The sequence below is a fragment of the Empidonax traillii genome, unplaced genomic scaffold, assembly GCF_003031625.1.
Source record: "Empidonax traillii isolate 1590-97213 ecotype Southwest subspecies unplaced genomic scaffold, ASM303162v1 scaffold943:size483155, whole genome shotgun sequence".
NCBI classification, from domain to species: domain Eukaryota; kingdom Metazoa; phylum Chordata; class Aves; order Passeriformes; family Tyrannidae; genus Empidonax; species Empidonax traillii.
The window spans coordinates 348608-374580 of record NW_020956136.1 but is presented as its reverse complement, the minus strand read 5'-3'; the positions used below and the strand labels follow the sequence as shown (position 1 = coordinate 374580).

The window sequence follows — 25973 nt, the reverse complement described above, 5'->3', positions numbered from 1 at the left end:
TAAACACCCCTCACCATCAATCTGAAGCAGGCTCCGAGCTGCTGCCAAAGCTTGCCCAGTTCATCCAGGTCTAAAAACAAGCCAGATGTGGGAATTAAAAGGTGGACAGAAAAGATGCTGCCCACTTCATTCCTCATGCACTATTTGTTACAGAAACCATAACCGCACGGTTCTGAAGCTCAGAAAGAGCCTTTGATCTTTATCTACACTGGGGAAAAATTCACTTTTAGAACTTGCCTTCAGATTGTCAGTAAAAATGGGCCACAGACCTCAAGGGCCTGCATTGCAACTTAATGACGGTTTTAATGAAGTTTTGAACCGGACCAGTAAAGCCCGCTAAGGTTGCAATTTTGTCTCACACTATGTGAATCTTTAATCTTCACATTCCGAGTATTACTAGTTTGTTTTTTTTTTTTTAATCTTTTAAATGAAGGCTCCTCCTTCGGAGCTCTACTTATCTCTCTGAATTCTATCTGAGAAACGCACAAGACCAAAGGACTCCCTCCCTTCCTTCTGTCTAATGTGCACCTGCAGCCAAGTGCACAAGAGGTTGTCCTGGCTCCACATCGCATCAAGGTTCAAACATTAGGGAGAAGGATTCAGCAGTTCTTGAGTGGAAAGGTGTTGCAGGAGAAATTACAGGGAGCACTCAGTGCTGAAACATTTGCAATGAGCTACATGTCTTGTGACTCTTGCAATGTGGAGTTTGTTGCAACACTTCTCTTGCCAAAAGGCCTTTCCTGTCCCCATGATTAGGTACAAAAATAACACTGACAGTGTAAAGTCTGTTTTCAGTTGCTTGTAGCTTTTACAAAATTCCCCTTAGGAGCCAACGTGTTCTAAGCTTCATCTCAGACCAGAGGCAACTTTTTTTCCCCCACCTCCAAGCAACCAGTTTGGAAACATGCATTTGGTTACTCTTCAACAGTGGGAAAGTGAGAAAATAGATGGTTCCGTGGTTTAAGACTCTTCCTTTCACAGGAGTAATAGACTGCCTCAGGGAACAGAAGGAAAGGGGAAGCACGGGGGAGGCAGGGTAAAGAAAACAAAACCTGAGATGTGAGCACTACATGGAGGGACTGAGGGAACAGCAAGGTTTATCCAGTTGTGATCAACTATAAAATTGGACCTTACCGCTCCAAAAGGAAAGTGAAGAAAAAAGAAAAAAAAAAAATTTCTGAGCTGAGCTGGATTTAGGCTGCAAAGAACCAGCTCTTTTAGATGATGCTTAATTGGGAAGCAGTCAAAGAGATCTTTGTGTTTATATCCATATAAAATTTGGTATCTCTGATCTCTGTCATACTGTTACCAAAAAAGAAGTGTGACTAAGAAAGCTTGAATACTACTTCAGTGTGGCTATCCAGCCCTCTCAGTCTCAAGTCTCTTAGAGTTATTTTCTTTTCACAGGTCATCTTTTATTTCATGCCCATCATACGTGGCTATTTTAAGAGGCTATAGAGAGGTGCTGAATGCTGATAAGGCAAATCCTGTATCCCTTAATCCACTGCTAAATCACTCTGCCAGCCTTCAAGGGTACCAGACAGATGGAGTGCACTAGAAAACTGCCCACAGGCTGGTTACTTCAACCCCAGCTCATCTTTAATCCAGGAAGGTTTTGTTCTGGTATTTTAATCGTTGATTGACTGGGAACTTTCTTCCATGCTGGGTTAGGTAAAATACCCATGTCAGAGGTACTGGGGAATTCGTGAGGCTGTAGATCATACGAGTGGTGTGGAACAGGATGCATCTCAAGGGAACCAAGGAAGCCATAAGGAATGTAAAAAGTCACAGGGTTAAAGCCACATTAAGACAGCTGTTATGTTAATGAGAGTTCTGCTTTTCTTCTAGCTGTGGGTCATTGATTTAGAAAAACACGAACAAGGTCTTTTTCATTCTATCATATTTTTCCAATGAATCTAACGTAGACCAAAACATCATATCCAAGATCCCATTCATCTTGCTAACAGAACTTGAGATGGGAGTTATCTTTATTATGTTTGTGCACAAATGATTCCCAGGCCTTGATTTGGTCTTACCTGGCCCAAGTCTATATATGAAGCTGTTTTGCAAACATTTCACTTAGTAAACATGCTAAGAAAAAAAGAGTCATGCACCACTGAGTTTGCCTTCCAGACAAATTCGTCCACACATCTGATTTTCTTCCACAGTCATAACAAACACTTACAAGAAATGTGGTGTGAAGTCTTCTACAAAAACGTTTAGCAGGTAAAACTGAAAAAGTCTGGACCTTTCAAGGCAGATGACCAATAATACAGCTATGCTGCAACAGGCACAGTTGTCTTAAAAAGTCAGAGGGATATTTTGTATTTCTTATTTGATTTGCAGAGTCTGAATGTCTCAAGCTGAGTTTCAAACATCAAAACGTAATAGTTTTACCAAAGAAACCAAATTCAGCTGCATCCTTAGTTAGATCACGAATCACCACTCATTTCCCTTCCTCTGTTGAATCACAAGCTACAACATTTTGCTACCACATATTTGCTTAGTTACACTTGCAATTCAGACCAATTTAAAGGGGGTGTACTTTTTCCACTGATCCTTAGATGTCAAATAGTGAAAAAGCAGCAGAAGATTCTGCCTGTGGCATTAAACATTTTACAGGATGTGTTTCTTTGCCATGAAACAGAATAAGTCCTAATCTAAAATTGAACTCCAGGGTGCAGTTTATTCCAGAATTATTTGGCCACTTTTTTCCCATTTTTGGACAGCTAAAAATCCAGGTTCATGCCTTTTTTAAGTTTAAATCAACTCCATGTTACTGCTCCAGTATAATAGCTTGTTTTAGACAATCCAGATCTACATGAAGTTGCGAAGATTTAACAGTTATTTGAGAGTTTGTTTTCTTTCGAATTAAACTAACAGTGGGGATAAAAGAGATGTTACAAGGTTTAAACCAAATCAACTTCAAAACCTAACCTAAAAGTTAACTGTAAATACTACACCAGTAACCTTGCTCACTTGCATGGCTCTGTAGACTCATTGTCCTTTAAAAAATGTTTCTCTCTCCTCTGTTAATGCCTGAAAGACCCAAACAACAACAGATGAAATCAGTTAAGTAACCATGAGCTGGCACAACAGCTGGCCTGATTACATGCAGAGTGCTGTCAAATGCATAAAACAAACAAATAGGGATATCAGACTTTCTTCTCCACAGACTCAGTATTATATTTATGGTAGGTATGGAACAATTACTGGGGAACACACAAAAGTTTTTTCAAAGCAGTTGTCTCAAACAGTTGTAAAACCATTGTCCATGCACAGATGTAAAAACCCTAAGGCTGTAAACAATGATGCTTCACGTTTTCCTTTTACTCCAGAGTAGGATCATGTAAGAATATAGAAGGACTCACACACTAACAGAAAATTAAATTCCTTTTGTTAAGCAGCTTTTAAACACATACCTGGACACGAGCCTCTGTGAGTTTGGCTCTTTGTGCAAGTTCTTCCCTAGTATAAATATCAGGGTAATGTGTCCTCTCAAAAGCTCTTTCCAGCTCTTCTAGTTGTTCTGCTGTGAAGGTTGTCCTGCTGCGACGCTGCTTTCTTTTCAAAGGTAAATCTGGTTCAGAATCGATGTCAGAGCCTTCATCAGACTGGGGTGCTGGTGCTCAAAAAAGAAGGAAAAAAAGCCACAAAGATTAACTTTAGTAGAGGAGAAAGAACAGCAAAATTTTGGATCAATCATTGACATCCTCTTGTAAGGAGGCTGTGTTGGACCAAAGGCCCCTCACATGCCCTGAGTCAGAACTTGAGGAAAGTCAGAAGGAAACAGTCCACATACAAATCCCATCCACGACCCAGGAAGGGGCTACCAACTCTTGCAATCAGCAGCTTATAGAGAAATCAATACAGAAACTCTTTCTGGGTTTCATAGACATGGGAATAGTGAGGTCACACACACAGCCAGGCAGCTCCTGGCAGCATTACTTGTTTCCCCTGGCAGTCAAGTGAATTCCAGCTACAGCTGAACCCATAGCTATAACTGTGAAGGCTGCAAAGCCTCTTCCAGCACCTGACCCCATTCACTTTCCCCAGGAAATGGTAATGAACTAAGACTAGACTTTCAAAACAAGTCTTCACTTGCTATCCAGGAGACCAGCACTCCCTCTTGCCCAAGTCTTCAAGGCAAATCACCTAAAGAGGGCAGACATTCCCCAGCGATGCTGAAACTGCTTATTTAATGGAAATACAAGCATTGCTGCTACTACTTAAATAATGCCAAAGAAATTATTGATATAGACATTGATTTATTATAATCCTTCTAATGTAATTTATTTGGAAGTAAACTGTTTCTCAAGCTCCAGCTAAAACCTCCTACCATGTTCATTTCCAGCTATCTTACAATTCCAATTTCACTCAAGCTGTTAGAACTAAGAAACACAATCTGTTTCCTTGGTCTTACAGCATGAGAAAGACAAAGTGCTTTTTCAGACAATTCAGCTGAAAGAAGTATAAAGGTGGGGGGAACCAACACAGTTACAGCTAAATCAGTGGCTCTTACGTGAAAGGTGTCTTCATTTTCCAGACAGCATCAATATCTTAGACCCAACATACACAGAGCATAAGCAGAAACGTCTGTGGATCTCTGGATCAGCATACTGAACAAACACTCAACTCCCAGAGTCTCTTACTTGCATTCAAAGTTTGTCCAAAATAAGACTGGACTAAACAGTTCTCGTTCTTAACAGTATTGTTCTCTAGAACAAAAGGGAATAAGCTCAAACATCCTATCCCAAACAGTTCAAGTTCATTCCTTATTTAACAAGCAATATAGAGTATCCCAAAATGAACATAACACATTGTTTGAATTAGTGACAAACACCAAATCTTCTCAACTGGGGTCCCAAGTGACACCTGCCCTCCTCAGCAACTGGCAAGTTACAATCCTCCAGGATGGCTTCACACTGCCATCCAAGAACAAAAAGAAACTTAGGGTATCTAAAACATAGTTTTGCAATGTTATCCTGAGGTACAAATCACCCACCTTAAGCAGAGCAGCTATTTCTGCCCAGCTGGGCTAGAGGAAGAGAGCACTCCAGCCACACTACTGGGGCCACGCTGCCCGTACCTGACGTGGTGAGATCTGAAATAGAGCTCAGAAATGCCCCTTTTGGAGACAACTTGTCTGGCAAAAGTTGCCTTCGATTGTGTACAAGTTGAGTTTAAAACAAAAAAAAGTCAAATACCAGCATGTCAAGAACTGGAAATTCAATACTCTGTCCTATTCCATATCTATGTATAGAACTTCTTCAAACATCTGCATATATCCCTGCTAAAAGCCAGCTAAAACTGTGCAATTGCTAAATTTCTGAAGTGAATTTCCTCACCAGCTGAATAGGAAGTACCAGAAGATGTATCATGATCATTCTTAAAGTGTTTTATAAAGACTTGGCAAAAATCTTGAATGTTTCCTTGCACACTCATTCTTTTCTGCAATAAGAATGCAGAACTGAAACACTGACTTCGTTTCATTTTAGTTTTCGCTTCACATTTCATTAAGCAGTATGTGCAAAGCGCAGAGGTAAACCAATTTAAAAAATCCTGTAGTATCTAAGAGTCCAGAACAACATGTCTGATTAAGGGCAAGCATCTAGAGAGAAAATAATAAAATTAAAGTAAGGAGAAAAGGTGTATCAAATGAAGTGACTTTCATATCTGTCTGCTTTCATTGGCATCACCCTTTGGCAGGCTTGGCTGCTACGTGCAGCTTTATTGAAAACACTGACTTCCTTTGTCTTATCTTCTCTGAGATATTAAAATCAAACAAGTGTAATGTCAAAGGATATTTACATGTCTGTACTACAAACTGCACTGGTTTTATTTCTTACAAAATATTCTTAAACATTAGCTTCAAGGAAGTTTTCATTCTTATTTTTTCCTGTTAAAATATCATTGCTAGATTTTTATATAGGTGAGAAGGCAATCAGAATATTGGCTAAACACATAAATTGGATACACCTCAGCCTTTAAAAAAATCAGTATTTAATCTTATATTTGCTCAATAGTCGTAGTGCATTGCCATTTTGATAAGCAGTATCTCACTAATAGGTCCGCTGACTTCCATGGTATACAAAGATATTATTTAGCACAGGTAAAGGGAGTCATATTTTAGCTGGGTCATTCCTACTTCTATCACCACTACACACATAATAATATAACACTAACCTTTACAGATGTCCTGATGATCTAAAGTCTCCATCCCCTCAAGTTGTAATTAGGAAAAAGAAGTGCCCTAGGAGATTCCCCAACCAGACTTCTTGGGATCACGAGAACATCCCTTATTGCACAGCTCAAAGTGGGAGAGGCAGCCAAAGGCACTACCAGGAGCTGAGCCATGAAGTTTAATTAAAGAAGGAATAAAGAATTAAGGAGAAATTATTTGTCCCTTCACCCCTCGTGACCTATCTGGTGGCCTAAGGAAATGCTGCATGCCAATTATCACCACAAAATGCAGAACCCCTGGGCCCAGTGTCGTAGGCATTCGGTCACCTGGAGTTCTGCAACCATCCCTTTTCCAAACACTGTAAATAGACACACTGGGGGCAAAAAACGAACAACAAAATAACACACAAGGGGTCATTCTGTGGGCTGTTCTTCCTCCCAGCAAGACATTTCATTTGAATAATTAAATAACAATAACATGACAACCATTTAAAGCCCATACATTAGCGCTGCCGCACAACGCACCTGACAGAGGCAGGCAGGGAGTTTATCATGGAGAGGTTATCACCCTGCGACCCGCGGAGGCACAACTTCTCCGCCACTCCTTCAGGCACTCTGACATTTTTAAAAATATCATACAGCCTCTTCTGGGTATGCCCAGGATGAACTCTGTCTAGCCATGGAAATCACTAAAATAATAATAATTAAAATTTAAAAAAAAAAAATAAAAAAAGGGCAGGGAGCGTTCTGGTATCAGTTTATTTGCTACCTCCCTTCCCTTCCTCGCATCCACCTCCTCCTTTCTTTATTTAAGCAGGATCGATCTCACAGGCTTTACCCCTTGTGCCACTGCTCACTCAAGACCGCGGCTTGAGCAGCCCCAGCTCTGGGGTTCTTCCAGGGTGTTCATTCTGCTGGCTCTGTGGGGCTCGCCGTGACAGCCCCAGTTTTAGGGTTCCCCTGCAGCGGCAGCCGACATCCATCTGATCCCCACAGCCTTCCCGGCTGGAGCCGGCGAGTGACCTCCTCGTGTTTGCTCGGGTGCAGGCGAGGGGAGCGCGGCGGGGCCACCACCCCCACACAAGCCCACAGCAAATGACAAATGACACTTTCCCTTTGTGATCTTCGGGGATTTTTGTTGACTTATTTGGAGGCTTTTGTTGGGTCCTAAGAAATGGCCTGTGGCTGGGGCCTATTGGGCCGATTTCCACGCTCCATCTGTGGTATCCATCAGCGGGGCCTTTGCCCGCATTCAGGGCTCTGACACCTGCCTGGCAGGATGCGGGAGGCACAAAGGCGGCTGCTGCGGAGGCGGGGGCGGCGGGCCGGGGGGGCCGGGCAGGGCAGCCCGGGTGAAGGGGATGCACAGCAGGGGTTAATCCAGGCTCCCCCCCCATCTCCAAACCTCCGCACCTGGAGGGGTCTCTCCGACGCCACCGCCTCCCCCCCCCCCGCCAGAGGTAAAGGGGCTCAAACGCTCCTTGCGGGTGAATTAGGGAGGAAAGGCTGGGGGGAGAGTGGGACAACTGCGCCAGGATGGGGATGTCAGGGGCTTCCCAGGTGCTCCCCAAATACGCTTCTGGTGCTGGCTCCCCGCGAGAGCCAGGAGCAGTAGGTGGCCAGCAGTGCATTCCTCCCTGGATCCTTGTTTGTGTTGAGGTAGGCTGTCAGCAGCTGGCATTTCACAGTGATGGGCTAGAAACACATCAGGAATCCTTTCTTTCCTCAAAATAAAGTCCTTTCTTTCCTCAAAATAATAAAACGGCATCCTTATTTCATCCTAAGAGCCCCACTCTCTTCTCCCCCTCAGCAGTCCCATTTAAGGGCAGGCTCACATATCCATACAAAATATAAAGAGGACTCTGGAGCCAACCACCTCCCTCCCTCCCAGCGCATCAGTCCTTCATTTTGCTGTGTTTGCCTGGGGAAACATGACTCCAGGCTCCCCCCTCTCCTCCTCCTCCTCCTCCCAAAACCTCACTGTCACAGCAAGGAGCCATTAAAAAGAAAATACACCCTGCCAGGTCTGTGCTAATCAAACCAGGACAAATAAACTCTGACACTCAACAACTCCCCAAGTGCCTGCAGCCCAGGGAGGAGACTACAGATTAGTTATGAATATGGCAGGCAGTGGGGGATGAGCTCAGGGGTTCCAGAGTCACCTCTCAGCTACCTGTGAGCTCTTAAGACACCACAACTGAAGGCTGTGTTTAACTAAGATAAAGCCTGCTTCAAGGGTCAGAAGAGCATCCCTAAATTTCAGGTTGTGGTGCTCCCACTACAGCACTTTGGTCAAGGTTACCAGGACTCAGAGCTGCAGTTTCATCCAATTTAATAATTGCTTTCTATGCTTCACCATCAAGAGGGGAAGAGGACAGAGGGAAGATTCGGGCACCCAGGTTAGGTCACAGCCCAACACTTGTTATCAGTTGGACTCCTCTTCTCGGAGAGGAAAAGGAAAAGCAAATTTCAAGAAACAAAGAACAAAACAAGTAGCCATAAAAGATTTCTCAGTGAGGTTATCATAAAGCATGGTAATCCTGCTACATGCTCCTCTTCTCCTATGAACCTTTTAGGATCAGCAAATAGATAGGAAACTCTCTATCTTGCTAGAAAGCAACAGAGTACCTAGCACGATGTGAAATAAGCACAAGTAGTAGAATTGCTTTTAACCTGTTCTACTGGCATTTTGCCTATGAAATATCAAAGAAAGGGAAACGAAACCAAAAAGAAAGCCTCTGTTCCAGACAGGAATATCGCTCATCTAACAAGGATTAAGTCACACTTCAATTACTCCTTTGAAAACCACTGCTATTTGTAAAGGGCACACTCAGAAAAAAAAACATTTTAAGTGGCTTTTTTTAAACTCCACAGGCACTTTGCAAAAATCTGCAGTGAGAGAATGAGAGAAATGTGGATAAAATATGTTGCTATTTAAGTAAACTGATTAAAAAGAGTAATTAATCTGTTGCTGGAATTGGAAAAGAGCAACCCCATATCCTGTGAGCTCTAAGCTGGAAAGTCAGCACAGAGAGGAAACAACCACCACAGCAGTGATAAAAGAGATCTTCTTGAGAGAAATGGATGGTATATTTATTTTGTTTGGGCTGATTTACATAGAGAAACGTGCTTTGTACGGCAAAGTGAAAAGGAAAACAGTAGCTGCAGTAAAAGGAAATGGCCAACAGTGACTTTTATTTACAATTACCAAGAGACCGGCTATTATTGACCATATGTGCCACAATCGCCCTCCTTATCATGGGTTGGCCATCATGTCCATTGGGAGCTGTTAATGAACTGGGTAATTGAGCTGCTGACATGTGTTACCAAAACAAAACAATAGGAAGAAGAGACAAATGAACATTTTATTTGCCAATCAGAGTAGGTTCCGCTTTTCAGAGAACTGTGCCTAAGTAAGTGGCTGAATACATAAAACAGTGCATTGAAGGCAAGCAGATGCATGCACAATAATGGTTAACTGACAGCCTATGGCCCATCTGTGCTTAACATTTTGTTAAAGAAATTACTTGACTTGCTAAAGAGACAAATCATACAGCTGCCCCAAGTGCTGCATTATAAGAGATAAATCATTAGCTAAACTGTTCCATGCTTAAAATGACAATGCATATTAACAGTTATGCAGGGACGTTTTGTCAGCACAGCTTGATGCAGTTATAACCGACAAAAAATGTGACAGCTCATAGCTATTCAATGATTTCAACTCAGAAGAGAATGACAACACTGTGAAAACAATTTCACCGCACAAACAATAGACAATTCATGAGCTCTTCTTTTAAAAAATATTTTTTTTTGAATGATGAAATAATATGGAAAGGAAAAAAATGCCCAGTATCTAACTGTTCTGCACCATTAATCTGCTAGCATGTACTCCATTCAAAACCACAGAGCATCAAAAAGGAACACATTCCATTTTAAATATCAAAGACTGCATCTCCAGCACTAAGAATAAATGGCTAATTCTCAACTGGGCATGAAAGGATAAAGAATTTCTGGAGTGAAAGGAAGGAAAAAGGAAACTGCAAATACAACTACAAAAATCTCTTCTTATTCCACCACTTCCTTTGCCAAAAAAAAAAAAAAAAGATTGGTTTTGTTGATACAAGTAACATTAAAGTACTTAACAGCTTTGCATGTGGGCCTGATCCCCAGTTTCACTGCTGCAAATTTGCTCTGAGAATTATTATGATTATTATTTTACATTGAAAACTAAATGTAAAAGAACTGCAGTTAGCACTCCTAATGTACAGGTGTGTACTATACACACGTGTGTGCATGTGTGTATAGCCCTGGGAGCCTGCCAAGGGAGGGCAGAAAGTCTGGAGATGGGTGTCCCTAAATTGCACAGACCAGGCAAGCCAGACTCTCAACCAGATTTACCTGAATAGCTACAGTATCGGGGGGGGCGGGGGGGGAAGGAACATGAAAGAAAACCAAGAAATAATGTAATTTGGTAAAACTCATGTAGCCTGTGGGAGTTTTTCCTGTGGTTTCAGAGGCTGGTACCCACATAAGGGTTAGCTCAGGTTTAAAGACTAAATAAAAATGAAATTGCTACAGTTTTCCCCATGCAGCCAAGAGCACTGACTTCGTAAAGTTTCAGCTCACTGGCCTCAAAGGACTACTTTGCTGTTTCTCCCGGTATAAGAGCAAAGCTGGATCCAAGAAAACTTTGACCCTCGTTCGATCTCTCCCGTCTTTCCCGGTAGACCCAGGGAAGGAGTTCAGCAGGAGGGAGCCGGCACTGAGATAACCCAGCACAAGAGAGCACAATAACCCCGTCACCAGACCGTGAGTCACCCCAGCCTGGCCCTCCCAACGCAGCCTGTGCACCCGGAGAGCTTTTCGAAAAGCGTGAAGAGGAGTCACAAGCACGTCCCACTGGATTTTCACTGGGAGCTCAGGAGTGCCCACATCTGGGGGTTCTTCCAGTCCTTCCCACAGGGAGCATCCGTGGTAACAGGCACTGTACTCAAGAATTGCAACATCTTTTCTTCTCACTAGGACGTTTCAAAGAAAAGCTTCCTGAGGATTAAAGAAGAACTTTGCCTCCTAAATTTAGGGTGAGGGGAAGAAAACTAAACGCTCAAATCCAAATAAGATTTGCTCCTAGCAAGCTTTAGGAAGTGAATACTTGGGGTGATATTTTAATATAAGACAGGGATAATTAAGAGGAAAGCTAGACCCCTCTTGCAGGAATCCCAGAACATATTAAGAAAGGATTGGCATCATGTCTTCAAGCCAGTATCAGCCGATGGAAGAGGTGATTGGTAACCAATTAAGACTGAAAACATTGAGTATCCTGGGGGATGGAATTTGTCATCTGAGAAATTAAATAAAGCAAATGAAGGGGTCCCTGGATAAATAATGAGACTGTATTAGCGAGTTAAAGCACTGCAAATAATTGAGCTGTCAGCAACCTCTCAATTGTGTAGGCAGTATGGATTTCACAGAAGGAAGAAAAAAAAATCTATAAATTATATTTGACTCAATCCTTTGCAGCAACACCATGCAAACAGAACTCCTAAAGTTATACAAGCTGATCAAACTACTGGGCACACCAAGACAGCAAAAGCTTACAAGCATTTTTCAAGAACAGCTCTTCATTGCTTCACTAGTTCAACTTGTAGTGTTGCTAAAACATTTTTGAAGAAAAAAGAAACTGCCAGAGATGGCTTAGGTAAAACAAAAAAAATTGAGAATGTTTTAATACATTTACTATTTCTTTCAACTACTTCTAGCACCTGAATTAATACCATCCTTTATTCAAAAGCACTGGCAGAAAAAGCTTTTGTAGATGGATTCATCCTAATGTCATGATTACAGTCCTCAAAGTCTCTATGGGAAATAAAGGGTATCATCCCAAACTTACAGTTGCAGCCAGTCCACCTCTCAGGCCACTTTTACCTGCTATTGAGCTACACTAAGTTATATGACCATCTCTATTTATCACTTTCAGGACTTGGAATGGCGAAAATATTTCTAAACTTTTTTTTTTAAACAGAATATTGGAGTTTGCCATTGAACACTCCACCTCGTCTAGAAATCATTTAACTTTGCAGAAGATTTCTGAGGGGTTTTGTGAGAGAAAACTGAAAGTATTGATTTTTTTTCCCCTCTATTTTCTGGATTTCCGTCAATAAAAATAAGTTACATTTTTCACCAAATATTTTTCCTGTGATTGATTTTTCAAGGCACTACCTACTACTGCCAAATGCTCCATTTCCATCCAGAGCTGTTAGTAACTCTAGGGCACTTCCATTACAACTACATAAGATTTGGGGTGCTGACCTCAAATCCATCATCTTCTGTCATGGAACCTGGTCCTACTGGGAACTGAGCCCTCCAGTCCCACTGGTCAAAGACAGCCCCTGCCTTTACGGTTGTTCCAGCATTTGGGATGAAAGGATCCTACAGGGGGAAAGCAGCAGGGTGCTCAGCACCTCTTTGTGTTACTTCGCCTGGGGTTTTTCATTCCAGCTCCTGCCTTGGGTGCCAGCATTGGGGGTGCAGCACTCTGTGCCCAAGACTACCTAAAGCACACAGTGCTGTTTCATTCATTACAGTCCCTGTGATGCTGTTACAGTAATTACCTGAATTCCATCCAAGAGCCAGTCACCTACAGATGCTTCTTGTTCCTTACCCATGAGCTCCTGGGCATCATCCTTTAATTACCTTTCCCAGGGACTGCCTACTGAGAGCTCAGGGTGCAGCACTTAAAGCAGAGCATTTTGAGTCATGGGCAAGCAAACAAACCTGGCAAAAGCTATGAGAGCCTGCAGATGCCACCTGACCATTGCATTGCCATGATACAGATACTAAACGAACATGAGAAAATACATCACACACACGGTGCTATAAAGGGGTGGGCTCTGGTTTGCAACTGATGAAGAAAGGTATACAGCTTGCTGTCTGTTAGAAAGAAACACGAGTAGCTTAAATTCCAAAGAAAAACTTACAATTCTTCAGTTCAATAAGGAAACCACAACAAAGCCCAGCCCAGCTGACCTCAGAGCAGTCAATGAAAGGGAGTGATGTGCTGTGCTGGGCTGCAGCCAGGCCCATAGCACCTTTACAGAATGGAAAATGTGCCAGCTAGGAGTCACTCTTGATCCATTCTCTACTCCACAGACATATGTAATTCCCATACATTTGCTCTCATTTACTACTTGTTGACAGATGCTGATAAATGTTCTAGAAAACCTACAAGAACGATGGTTGCTGGTCAGTGCTTAACTGTAGAGATGTCAAAAATTATTTGACTAAACATACACTTACTTAATATCATCTGCTTTGAAACCTCTACAGACATTAACCAATTTATACCTGTCTCTTTGAACAGCCCCAAAAACTGAAAAAGCCACTCTGCACCAAATTTTGTGAGATAAACACACTGGTTGCTCTTAACTGTTGGCTGGTACACATATAGCAGAAGCTGTAGGATGCCTGTTGGTAAGACCTGTAGGCTTTGCTTGGACACTAACATTACAAAACATTTTCACTCTTGTTTCTCTTTATCCCACTCCCACAGTGTCCCTACAACATAAGCACCCAGAATTTAAATTACTTAAAGTGACTTGATTGTCTAAACAGAGAGTATTTAAGTGATACATAAGGTACAAACCCACAGCTACTATCCCTCATTTGTTCCCTTCCATTCCCAAAGGAGGAGACTCCAAAAAATCTAGTTCTACAATCCCAGTATTACATGCAAATCACATTGTTTCAGTGGTCTTTGGATCCAGCCTCTAGGGTCAGATGCAGCCCTCAATCACCCTCAGGCTCTAAGAATGTCCATGTTCAGAAGAGACAAGGTAGATGGCCTTTGATTTAGTTCCTGTTACCCAATGGGGATCCCAATGAATCTGCCTGTGCTTTTTTTTTTGGAGCATGAAGAGGAGCTCATTTTTGGATCACCTCCCACACACTGAAAATCAGTGATTTCATCAAAAGTGATGATTTTACCCTCCAGAAATAGGGCACGTTCTCAAAGATAGCAGTGGAACTGGTCCCAAACAGATTTTTCAGAGTTTAAAACCAGAAAAAAAAAAAAATTAGTCAAAATGCAAAAAGACAAATTCAGAAAAGTTAAAATGCCTAGTTTCTTAGCTATAATCTTTCATCTCTGTAAAATCATCTATACTAAATTGTTAGGCTTTAGGGTTAAGCGATAGCATCTATTTAAAAGTTCTCTGTTTTCCCAGAGGCCCTCAGCATTTCAGGGAACGAGGAGGGGATCAGGGAGAAGCTTTATGTCAGCTACAAAACCCCTGGCTCCTGCTTCATCTTGTCTTCCAGTGCTATGGCACCACTCAGCTGAGTCCTTGTTTGTTCTGCTTGTACACAACTAAGAGCACCACAGCCTGCAAAGACTCGTCCATGTGATGCTGGATGCCCAGTAAATGAGAGTCCTAATAGCTCCATCATAAAACATGCAATGAGAGAGCTTCCTTCGGTAGAAAAAAAAAGTATTACTTGTTTATAATTTCTCCTGCAAACACTTAAAGCCTCTTAATATTATGTTATTATATATTATATTATACATATATCACATTTAAAAGCAAGAGGGCTTCTTGAAAGCAGACTCTGCGGGGTGCTTGGCATTTGCCTGCCACCATGTGAAAACATAACAAGTCCTTAAATGGGAGCTTGAGTATGGCTGCATGCAAGCTCGTTAATCTCGTCTTCTAAATCCATTCTGAAAGAGAAATACCCCCATGATGAGTACTGGAAGAACTGCAACCACTAACACACAGGTTGCCTTGCTTGCCTATGCAGACAAGCAGTACATATTTCGGTGGGCTTTTCCAGAAAGCTTAGGAAAGACAAGCGTTCAAAACCCACTGAATTTCAGCAAAAATCATGTTCTTTCTTTTTATTTGACAGCAAATTTTTATAATGCTAATTTTTTTTTCCTTCAATTCATACCCTATGGATTGTGAGATGCAATCCTCTGTCTGCTTTAGGTCAAATCCTGCTGAGAGCCACATCAAAGAGTTAAATACAGATTAGGAAGTCAAAACTTGGCCTGCAACCCAACCGGACAGAGCCCGGCGATGGGGCCTGACAGATGCCCCAGATGCGTAAGGGGGAGGCTGCCAGAGTGAACTCTGCACAATAGCAGAGAGACAGAAGAGAATAAAAGCTGCATGCTGCCAGCCAGCCTCCTGTGTCCACAGAGGGAAACAGGCATCAACTGAGAAACAGGATCTTTGCAGCTTTTTTTAAGTGGCTTCCTTTTTATTGTTAGGGAAGCAGGGTGAGGAGAACCAGGGTCCCAGGTTTAATACTTCCCAAGGGGATCACAAACCACAGAAACCAAAGCAAGAGAGTTACTTTGTGAGTGCAGTGGAGTTTTTGCCTTCATCTACTGTTGGCCAAGTGATGTGTTCCTCTGTCCCTCGTAGCTGTTGTGCCTTTGGGCTCACAACAGACACCAAACTAGACATTAATTCTAGAGGGGTTTCACCGCTGTGACAGCTTGCCAACATCTGCTGCAGGTCGGGTACCAGTGGGCTGAGACCGCTGCTCATCGCAGGGCTCAAGAGCCTCCATCTCTACTTTAAAGTCTAAACATGTCTGTGCAAGCATCATATGCTTGCATCATTAGGTCCTTTTCACAGGGACATTGCAAGATCTGTGTTGGTACAGCTCCCAGCACAGTGGCAGTCCACAAGCAGGGCTCCTGTTTACCATAGCAATACAAATAACAACAAGTGGCTGAGTGACAGATGGCCTGGAAACATTTCTGATGTTTTCGGTGACAATTACCTATTCAGACACTCCACATAGACTTTCCAAATCAGAGTCTAAGGGCAGTTACCAAACAACACCTTACAAACAAACTTTGACCCAGGCTGTGCTCTGGTGAACATTCACTTATTTCTAACATATATCATTATATATAAATGGATTAACCACCATGTGCAGTGGATAACTTCACAGTGAATGCCTTCACAGTGAATGCTGAGACTGGGATCTTCAAAGAAGAGCCTGCATCTGTCATTAAAATTAAATTATAGTCATGCTGTTCTGCCCAGGTAGCAGAATTTGTATTGCCAAAATCCTTGCACTGTGAAAGTCTCCTTCAAAACATGAGAATTGTTTTGCAAAATTCAAGTGTCCAGGTTTTTTTTTTCCCTCAGTTTGACTGCTTAGGAAAAGAGTTCGTGAAAAATCTCATCCAAGCTTCCGTGCTTTGTCTCCTTATTTTTTTAATCCCATATCACTTAGAATTATTTCTATACTGTTCTTTACAAGACACAAAACCAATATAAGTGCCATTGGGATTTTTTTTCATCAGTATCTAACCCAAGAAATTTAATTACAGTCAGGTTTTGTGTAAGCAGGGGTGTAGACCATCTTCTGCCAAATTTGAAGCAAGTGGGACATCATTGCCTCTCTCAGAAAGGTTACACATTTAACTGGAAAGACAAAAATCAAGCATCATTCCCTTCAGGAACGTTATTGAATTGGAGACTTCAATTTTCATTATAATCTGGGATCATCAAGGTTCAGTAGAAGGTTTGTGATCTTTCTAAGCAAACCTGGACTTTGTTTTGAATAAAAAATGGGTCTATTTATGGTTTTGCATCAAAGTCATGTGAAATGTCTGGGTTTGCATGGATTCAATTAGAGACAAGCCTGAGGCACAAAAAAGTTCAGATCCTGATCAGGATCCAGACCCACCCAAAGCTGAGGGACATTTAGACTAAGTGACTTGGTTCTTGTCCATCTCTGATTCCAGCATGAAAACCAGGTGGGACTCACTTTCAGCAAATCCCCAGTCCTCCCCAGATTTTTACAGCTTTTCCAGCTTGGCATGTCAGCAGAAGCAGGAGGGTTCCTATGACTTCTGATGGGATCTGAAACCCATAAGACACCGTTTGAGTCTCTGCAAACCAAAACCATGGCATCTTCCCAGCTCCCACAATTAAGCTTTAAGCCATAAGGAAAAAAAGAAAAGCCAAATTAACAGTCATATTGACAGTTTTATAGACCCCTGAGGGCTCTGCCTACATCCAAGGACAGTGGGGCTTTTCTAAATTAGGGTGAATTACTAATCAAGTTCTTAAGAAGGATTCATTTAATAAATTAAAGGGCAGAATTCAAAACAATTCCAAAAGTAATCCCTTGGCCACAAATCATTCTCTGTACAGTGGAAAAATGGAACATTGTCATTCTGATGCTTGTCTTAATTGGCATTCAGTTGTTTTCCTCTTTTAAAGTAATTGTTTATTATGTTAGTGGGCACCATCTTGTAGTAAACTAATGTTGCCGTCAGCTTCATTAGGAACAAGATAAACTCCTAATTCTGTCTAATAAATTCAAGTTCTTATTTGGTTAATTTTTGCGACCAGAATTAGGGAGAAAGAATTAGAAGTAAATTTGATCCTGCTGAGCCACAAAAGGAGCCGAGATTCCCACACTCCCCCTTAGCCTCAGAGTTCACCAGCGCACTGCACAAACTTTTGGCTTTCTGAATTCTGCACCCCACTTACAGCATGGTTTCAGGAGTCTGTTCCCATGACACAGCGAGAGCACTCAGCCCCCACTTTTTAGCAGAGCTCTGTCAGGACCCGGCTCTAGCAGAAAGCATTTTACAGAGTTTGAACTCTCAGTTTAGCAGTACAGATATTCTCACAATATTGAAGCCAATGCTGCAAATTTTTCTGAGCACTTATATCAAACTCAATGCAGCAACCGTTAGAAGTGACGACTTACAGACTCCTAAAAGGCCGTTCCCTTTAATATGATTTCCTATGGTAACACACAATTCATTGGAAGGCCTTTGCACCTATTTAGGAGCAGACAGACTTTCAAATTAACTTCATTGGAGCCATGACAGATTACACCAGCAATGGTTCGGCTGCTCTGCCGTTTGGGTATGTTTCCAATTGATGCCATTTCATGCTTTCAGACCATGGTTGCGAGTTGGTGAGGAGGGAAATATTTGCCCTTCTCCTCATTTCACATTTCTCCTTCCAAGCTTTCTCCCCCGCCTTCCTGATCCTGCGCTAGCAGAAAAACAAAATCTAGTTAAAGTCTCTTGTGAAAAATGGAAAAAGAGAAGGAATCATCTGTCTTTTAGAGGGAGAGGCATGATGTGGTCACGGCCCTCACTCAGAATGCTTTACAGTGGAGACCAACAGGCCAATCTGAGACCAGTAGCTCCCTCTCTATTTCTACCCTTCAAAAGGTCCAGTGGGTAAGTAAAAAAAAAAAGACAAATAAAACCCCAACCAAACAAAACCCCAAGAAACCCCCAAATAAGCCCCAAGCACTAGAGTATGGCTCTCCCACAGTCCAAGTAAGCACCCTAACACCCACAGATGAAGTGGAGGAACTCAAGAGGACCTAGAGGGGTCTGGTTACAGCTTTCACCTCAGTGCCAGGGAGGCACATTCCTTCCCTAAGGCAGGGACATTCCCTGCTCACAGCAGAAAGGACAGGCACTTTCTCCCTGTACTCCCGAACAGGAATTCCTCCATCTGGAGTCAGGAAACTTCTCCTAGCAAATATGACATGCTCCAAAGAAAAGTCACTTTTGTCTCACTGCCAAGGGCCAACAGGAAAGGCATTTTGCCTAAAAAATATTAAAGCTTGACTGTTACAGCTCAAGGTTTTTTCTTATGACTTTTCTCATATATTTTACCAAAACAAAATTCAGAAAGGTTTACCAAAAGACTTAATTAAGAGGCTGGAACTATTCTGCTATAACTGCACAGAAGAATAGCAAGCACATGACTGGTTTCATGATCATACCATGGTTTTCCATTATGCTAACTGATACCTCTGGAACTTGGGTCTTTCCAGTGCACAGTGTTATGTACTAAAAGCACAATTCAGGTCTACAATACTCATACTATGCAGGTGAAAATCTAACAGATAATCTCTTTTCTTGTGAGGTTGGTTCTCAGAAATACCCAGTTGTCATTGCACATTGTATTTTAATCGCCATTCAATGCAAGCATAATGGGTTTTAGTGAATAGTCATATTTATTATTCCTACAACTATGCTCTTCTCTTCCCCTCCAAAGCATAACCAAAGTTGCACCTTTCAAACCCATCTCTTTAGAAAGTCAAGCAAAGTGGCTCCTAAAGGCACCGAAATAACAGCATTTAAAAGAACCGCATTCCATTTTTTTTTTTCGGCTTGTTTCAACAGGGAGCATCTTAGCGTGGAACTAAAAATAAGTCAACACCACGAAGCACAAAAGGTCGCGAGGATTTTCTGCAGCATGGGCTTGTCAAAGCAAGTAGGCAGCCTTTGTGTGCCCCGGCACAGCGGGAGCATTCCTGCGGGTCTGAGCGGCCGAGCGCCCCCGGCCGCGGCTGCCCTGGGCGCCGGGGTTCCCACACCCAAGGCGGTGGGAAGAGGGGAAAGCAGAGCAGCAGAAGTGGCGTTGTAAATGGGATGAACTGGTCAACACACTTCTCAGGAAATCCATGGCTTCCAGGAAGGAATCACGTGGAAAGATTTACAATACCTCCACATCAAAGGGTTTGTTTGACGTTGGCTATACGGGTTCTTTCAAAAAAGAAAGACTTGTCTGTCCCCTGTAGCATCAGCTCTGACTCAGGAAAGAGTGCAACGACATTTCTGAGAACCCTGTATGTCTATACAAAAGTATGTTTTAGCTTTGGGTTTAAAAACAAATAATATAAAATAAATAAATAAAGTAATTTAAATTTTCTTTTGATCCATTAGGGATGCCACAATTTAAGTCTTAACCTCACAAAGTGTTCTAATAAATTATCAAGTTTCCCCAGTTAAAGCTTCATATTCCTGTTTTCCCTCAACACCTTGCGCTGAGGCAGCTTTAAGGATAACGCCTGTGTTAGAAGTGTGAATGGATGACCCTCCCATACACATTGACCCAAAGATAAACTTTGACCTGATGTTTGCTAATAACACTTCTTCTTAAGATGCCTTGTTTCTTTTATGAACTACTGCTTGACTCTAGGATCTAGAAGCTGACACGCATTAATATACATCTCTGGGTGCCCTTTGACTTGGCCATCAAGACCTTTTGACCCCAGACTTGATTCCTAAACCCTGTCAGTTGTTTGCAAGTGGAAAAAAACTTATTTTCTAGTAATAATTAATTTTACTCGTGTTTTATTAAGCATTCTTCCTTCTTTTTAAAATATTATCTGAATTTTATTATAATGAACCTTTACTTCATTTAGTGGGTTTCCAGAGTAAAAAAAAAAAAAAAAAAAAAATGAACTCTAAAGATACTCCTTTAATCTTTTGTTTTCAAGCTTAGTAAAACTCCCAGTAACACTCAAGCTCCTTGACATTACCAAAGAAAAAAGAAAACTCCCCATGAACGACAATATATTCTAAAAAGCCGCCTCCCGTGCACTGCTTTTCAGATTTATCTGTGCATTTCTGCAGCTTCACAACTTTTTTCAGATCACTTTACAGCATGTTTCAGATGCAGCCCTGCAGCCATAAAAGCCAAAGGCAAAACTTCCACTGATTCCCACGTCAGCAGCATCCAGCTTCTGGGCCGAGGTGCTCAGTGCCACTCTCTAGCCAACACTTGACATTTTTAGATCTACTTCATGAAAGAAGTTTCACTGTCTACAGGAAAAAAAAAAAATAGATATTTGCATATATTCCTATGCTCTGTACCCTCTGTTCTAGCAGCCATGCACACCCACAATGCACTAAAGCAGAGAGTGAAGATCCCTCTACCAAGCCATCCCTGCCGGCCGAGGCACGCTGCTGCTTCCTGGTACATTCCGAGATGGAAATTTCTAATTCCTGGAATCATGTTACATTATGGCAGGAATTTCTGCACTTCTGCCTGTTTTACATCAGGACTGAGAGATTGCACAAGGAGTTTCCAGTGCTTAGATGATGTATCAAGTGTACACTGCACACACAGCACTGCAGCACTCAGTGCCTGGTAAGGAACACCACCAAATAAAAGACCTCCAGTCTCAAGGAGAGGCACTGGGACACAGCAAATGAGGGGGTTTAACAAAGCCAAGTGACTTTTTTTTTTTTTTTCATAAGATGTAATACATACTCAACAATTACAATGTTATATTCTTAGAGCTGGGTTTGCTTTCTTGCTAGGCAAAAGTATTTCCCAAAAGCACCAAGAAAATGCAGTTTAAAATTAATTTTTGCATTTGAAAAACAAAAGCCCCTTAAGCACCAACCAACACTCACTGAAGAAATCGAAAGCCAGGAACACATCTGGGACTTGCACCAACAAGGATAAACAGAAGCCAGTGTCACAGAAAACACACACAGGTTCCACTTCTTGCTGCCACAGATAAACCAGGCTCCAGTTTGGGGTGGTGGAATAGCCAGATGAGAAATTTTGTGCGTCCAAGCAAGCCACTGACCCCTGAGGGGTGCATCCCAAGCATTCGGATGGGATGCATCTCAGGCCTCTTGGCCGACAACCAAGATGGGCCCAGGGCAGCATCCAGCCTGAAAGCACACTCTCCTCAGGGACATGGGGGACTCAGTCACACACACAGCATCCAGGAAACCCTACCAGGCAAGCAGCAGTAATCAAGGCTTGGGGTTTTTATTAAATCCCTATGCGTGTCGAAAGCCGAAAAGACCTAAAATGCTCTTTCCCGCTTCCAGGACGGAACATACCCCAAACAATGTGGGTTTTGGACTGGTCTTCTCAGGGCTTGGGGCCTGATGGCAACTGGGCAGTAGGACTAAACCGTGAGTCAAGACATCTGCAGCAAAGAAAGAAGATCTGCTCCAGGCAAGGCCCTGGCTGCAGCATCTGTCCCACCAATGCATGCTGCAGCCAGGGCTCACTTGGTTTGAAACCAAAATCTAAAGAGGCAGCAAAGCTTCCTGAAACTCTTGTGAACAAGACTGGGGCAGATATCCAAACTCTCCAAGTTTCCACAGAACAGGGTATTCAAACCCCAAGTTGTTTACTGTACATTGAGATAATAGATAATGCACATCATGAGACTTCAGTGCTTTCTGTTTTCTTTTCCTAGCTCAGCTGACTCCATCCAGCCATCCTCCCTTTGCTCCATTTGCAACATGAAGACTATTGCTTTCTTTTGCAGTCCTATGCTCCGAATTTTAAATTGGCAGAGCCTATTAAACTGGTATGCTATCCAGCAACAGAGTGAACCACCCCTCTGGGACATGCACTAACCTTCCTTGCTCCGGGCAAACGCATCTACCAAGGGAGTGAGAACAGAGCACTTTTCGTTTGCAGTGGAAGAAAGAAGTTTAGATAATATTTGAAACAGCTTAAAATCAATAGAGAGAGAGACAATAAAAACAGACCAGCTAGTGAACTCACCAATCAGGACTATCATTGCCGTGGATCCTGGTCCAAGCCCAGCTGGAGACATGGACAAGGCACCTTGCACCAGCTAGGGTTCTGTGCTCCCTCTACAAATCCTCTCTATTTTCAGCCATTGCAATATGACTTTATATATACTTATATATAAACACATGCAGCCTTTACATATTCAGAGGGATCCTTATAAAGCCTTATCCCTCCTGTAAGAGGAGAACCTTTTAAATCCAAGCAAATATAATTTATGGCTTCGACTCCAACAGACTATAGATAAAGATAAAACCCTATGGACATCAGGAAGGACCCATACAAAAAAAAAAGGTCATTGGTTCTGTACAGTTATTCCAGATAGAATTCTTAGTGAAGTGTTCATTTTCTCTATTACTATGTAGCTTTGAAATTATTCTATGCCTAGTATATACAAGAATTCCTCCTCTTTTCTGCTCCTAAAAGAGAAAATACAGTGGCCACTATAAAAGAAAAGATGATATTTTTTTTCCTGTATGATGGCAGAACCCTTCATACAAGCACAACCACACTGAATAGTCTTTTAGATTATTTGTTAGACTGAAGTTCAAAGGAGGGTGCAATGTAGCCAGGAAAAAAAAAAAAAAAAAGTCCCTCTGTTTAAAATTTAGCATGGAAGATCTCAACAAAAGTGATTTTTTTTTTTACTGTGTCAATGCTTTTGTTTTCTCAGCAACAGCAACAAAAAAATTATTTCTTCCTTCTCCTCCACAGTAAACCATTACCAGCTGTTGATGGGGTATTTTTTTAACATGCGTTAAGTCATATTGTATATTGTCCATTTTATGTGTGCAGAGCGTTTTTTGCTACAAATTTTTTTACCATGTAATACCAAGACACCCAAAAGTACCACCCAATCTTATTACACAGCTCGGGGCTTATTAACACAGATGGGATCTCACCGAACAGGATGGGGCTGGAGACTGAAGTTGCGTTTACACAAGGTGATTGCAGTAGCACCTTCAAATAAACACAAACCTTTGCAGACGATTCTGCATGTACAAAGCAACAGCCACCCTTTCAAATTAAAATCCATTCACGTTAAAAACAAACAGACAAAAAAACCCAAACAAACAGAAAAGCACCAGCAAGATGCAAGTAGTTCAGTAATGTTGTAAAGCTTCACTTATTTCGAGGTGGTTCTTGCCACACGCTTCTGTTCACATTTTGTCTTATTACATAATTCTCTGCATCAGCTGGATCAAGGCCAGAGAACTTATCACATTGAAAATTCATTATTTCCTTGTTTCAGTAATTTGACAGTTTAATGTAACTGCGAAGATAAGCTTAGGAATCTTTTCTTATGCCAGGACCTCAAAATATGCCTGTTTACGGGCACATTTATTCGGGCAAATAAAATCGTGTATTTGTTCTGAACGTGCAAATTCAGGCCAGTAGAGAATTAAGCCCCGTGGGGATGATTTAACTAACAATACAAAGAAAACTGTACGGCAAATGTGAAACTTTGTCCTTAATTTACCCTGTTAGGGCAAAATAAGGCAGGAATATCATACCACGTGTGCTACATCACTTAGGTGCAACAGCGGATGTTAAGTAAGGAGAGCTGCAGCTTTGGCTCTTAATCTCATTATTTATTGCAGTTTAAAGTCTGACCCTTAACATTATATGTGGTTTAAAACTATATTTGGAGGAAAGAGCAAGCACAAATCTCCTAGGTTCATAAATGTGTTTGTCTTTAAGGTTTGTTCCAGAGGAAACCATGCATGCCTTAGCCCGCTCCATATGCAAACCCTTACACGATTTTTAAACATGCTAATGCTCACATTCTGCATCTCAGGTTAATCGAGAAGGGTTTTTTTGTTGGTTTTCTACTAGCAGCTTGCCTACAATCCACCAACCCACCACTCTTTATGTATATATGTTGAATAATTATGAAGCTGTGAGTATTTATCACCTTTTCTGAGCAGTAAGCAGAAAGAAATACAATACTATTACTTCCAGCTACTGGCTTTCCCAAGATAATTAGATAACACAGTGGACTGAAGCCTTGGTTAGCCCAATGCTGTTCAAGTTAAGTGATTGACATGCCTCTGTCTGGCTGCTCTATTAACTGTTTCATTTTGTTGCTATTTGCAGTTTGCTTGGCTAATACTTCGAACAAATACAGACTGTTTCTTTAGCCCCTTTTTTCTCTTTGACCTTCTCCTGCCCATTTTCTTTGAGTCACTTCAAACTGCCTTGAAAAGGCCTGTTGAATGTGCACAGTCCATCAGAGTCCCAGGTTCATCCCATTCCTTGCCCTGAATGCTTTACTTCAAAGATGGGCCGCATTCTTTAATTGCCCTTTGAATTAATATCAAAGGGTCACAATGCGAGTGCCAAAAGAGAAAGAGGCTTTAATGAAGCAAAGAGCTGCCATTCATTTGCAGATAAGCACGTTTTTATGCCTGACTGGTCACCATGGCTAAATGCTGGGTGAAGAGGAGGCAGGGCAGGCAGAGAGGCTTTTACTTAAGTGGTGATTAGTTCAAACAAACAAGAGTAAACAAATAAAAAACAACGCAAACATCCCCACAACAGAAAATAAGTTAGTATGTCTCAATGTGTTAAAAAAAGCACCAACATCCTATTGTGTTCATAAGGTCCTTAACCCTTTGCAAAATGCTGAGTTCCAGTCTCTGCTCGAGCCTCCTTGCTCCTTCCGTAAAAAAAACTTTGGGGTTTAAACTTTCATCCTTAGACCAAAGACAGAAATTGTTTTAATGCAGTTCTTTTCAGAGGGTAACAAAGAAAAATAGGTCTCTCTAATTTTGCAATAGGGAGTAAAAAAAAAAAAAAAAAAAAAAAAAAAAGGAATTGGTAAGTTAACTTTGCTTATTTTTTTCTGAAACAGAACACGTTCAGCAGTTTGCATTTCAGTGCCTATGGAGTAAAAAACTCTATACTAAAATTATTATTGATTTACATTTTCCTAATGCATTCAGTACTGTGTTAAAATATGTGGGTGTTCAAATTTCTTAATTGCCTAAAGGTCTCCAATATTTTATTTTAAATTCCAATACTTGGGGATTTTGTTTGGTTGACTGGCTAGTTTTGCTTATTTGAAACCTATGAAGCTGCACTAAGAAAACTTACTCAGCTTCTTAATCCTGCCTATGGAGTCTTCTATTTTCTCTTTAAAATGGCAAGAATATAAAATTGAAATGAGGAGCTTGAACATACATTGTAATGCAATTACAGCCACAATGCAAGTGTACAGAAACAAGAAGTTCACAGGTGTCCTCTTTATAAATTCTGACTTATTATTTATAGACTCAGGCTTCTCTTTGCACAGAAATAATAACTCACTTAACAAATACAAGGTTGTTTTCTTGCAGAAGAGTTATCCCCCCATGAAAGCGGATTAGCTATACTCATAACAGTGTAAAAGTGCCTTATAAGTGCATTCACACCACGAATTGTGCTGGTATCTCC

The 25973-nt window shown here is 41.6% G+C and overlaps 1 protein-coding gene across 8 annotated transcripts in view; it reads right to left on the bottom strand.

Moving 5' to 3' along the window:
• Positions 1-25973, bottom strand: part of PAX3 (paired box 3) — a 77528-nt gene that overhangs the window by 22339 nt on the left and 29216 nt on the right. For 4 of the 8 annotated variants that reach the window (XM_027903205.1, XM_027903206.1, XM_027903201.1 and 1 more), the window contains exon 5: positions 3423-3628. In XM_027903205.1, coding sequence (XP_027759006.1) covers positions 3423-3628 — 206 coding nt within the window. The remainder of the gene's footprint in view (positions 1-3422; positions 3629-25973) is intronic. The other 4 variants (XM_027903207.1, XM_027903208.1, XM_027903203.1 and 1 more) reach the window with 1 other exon arrangement.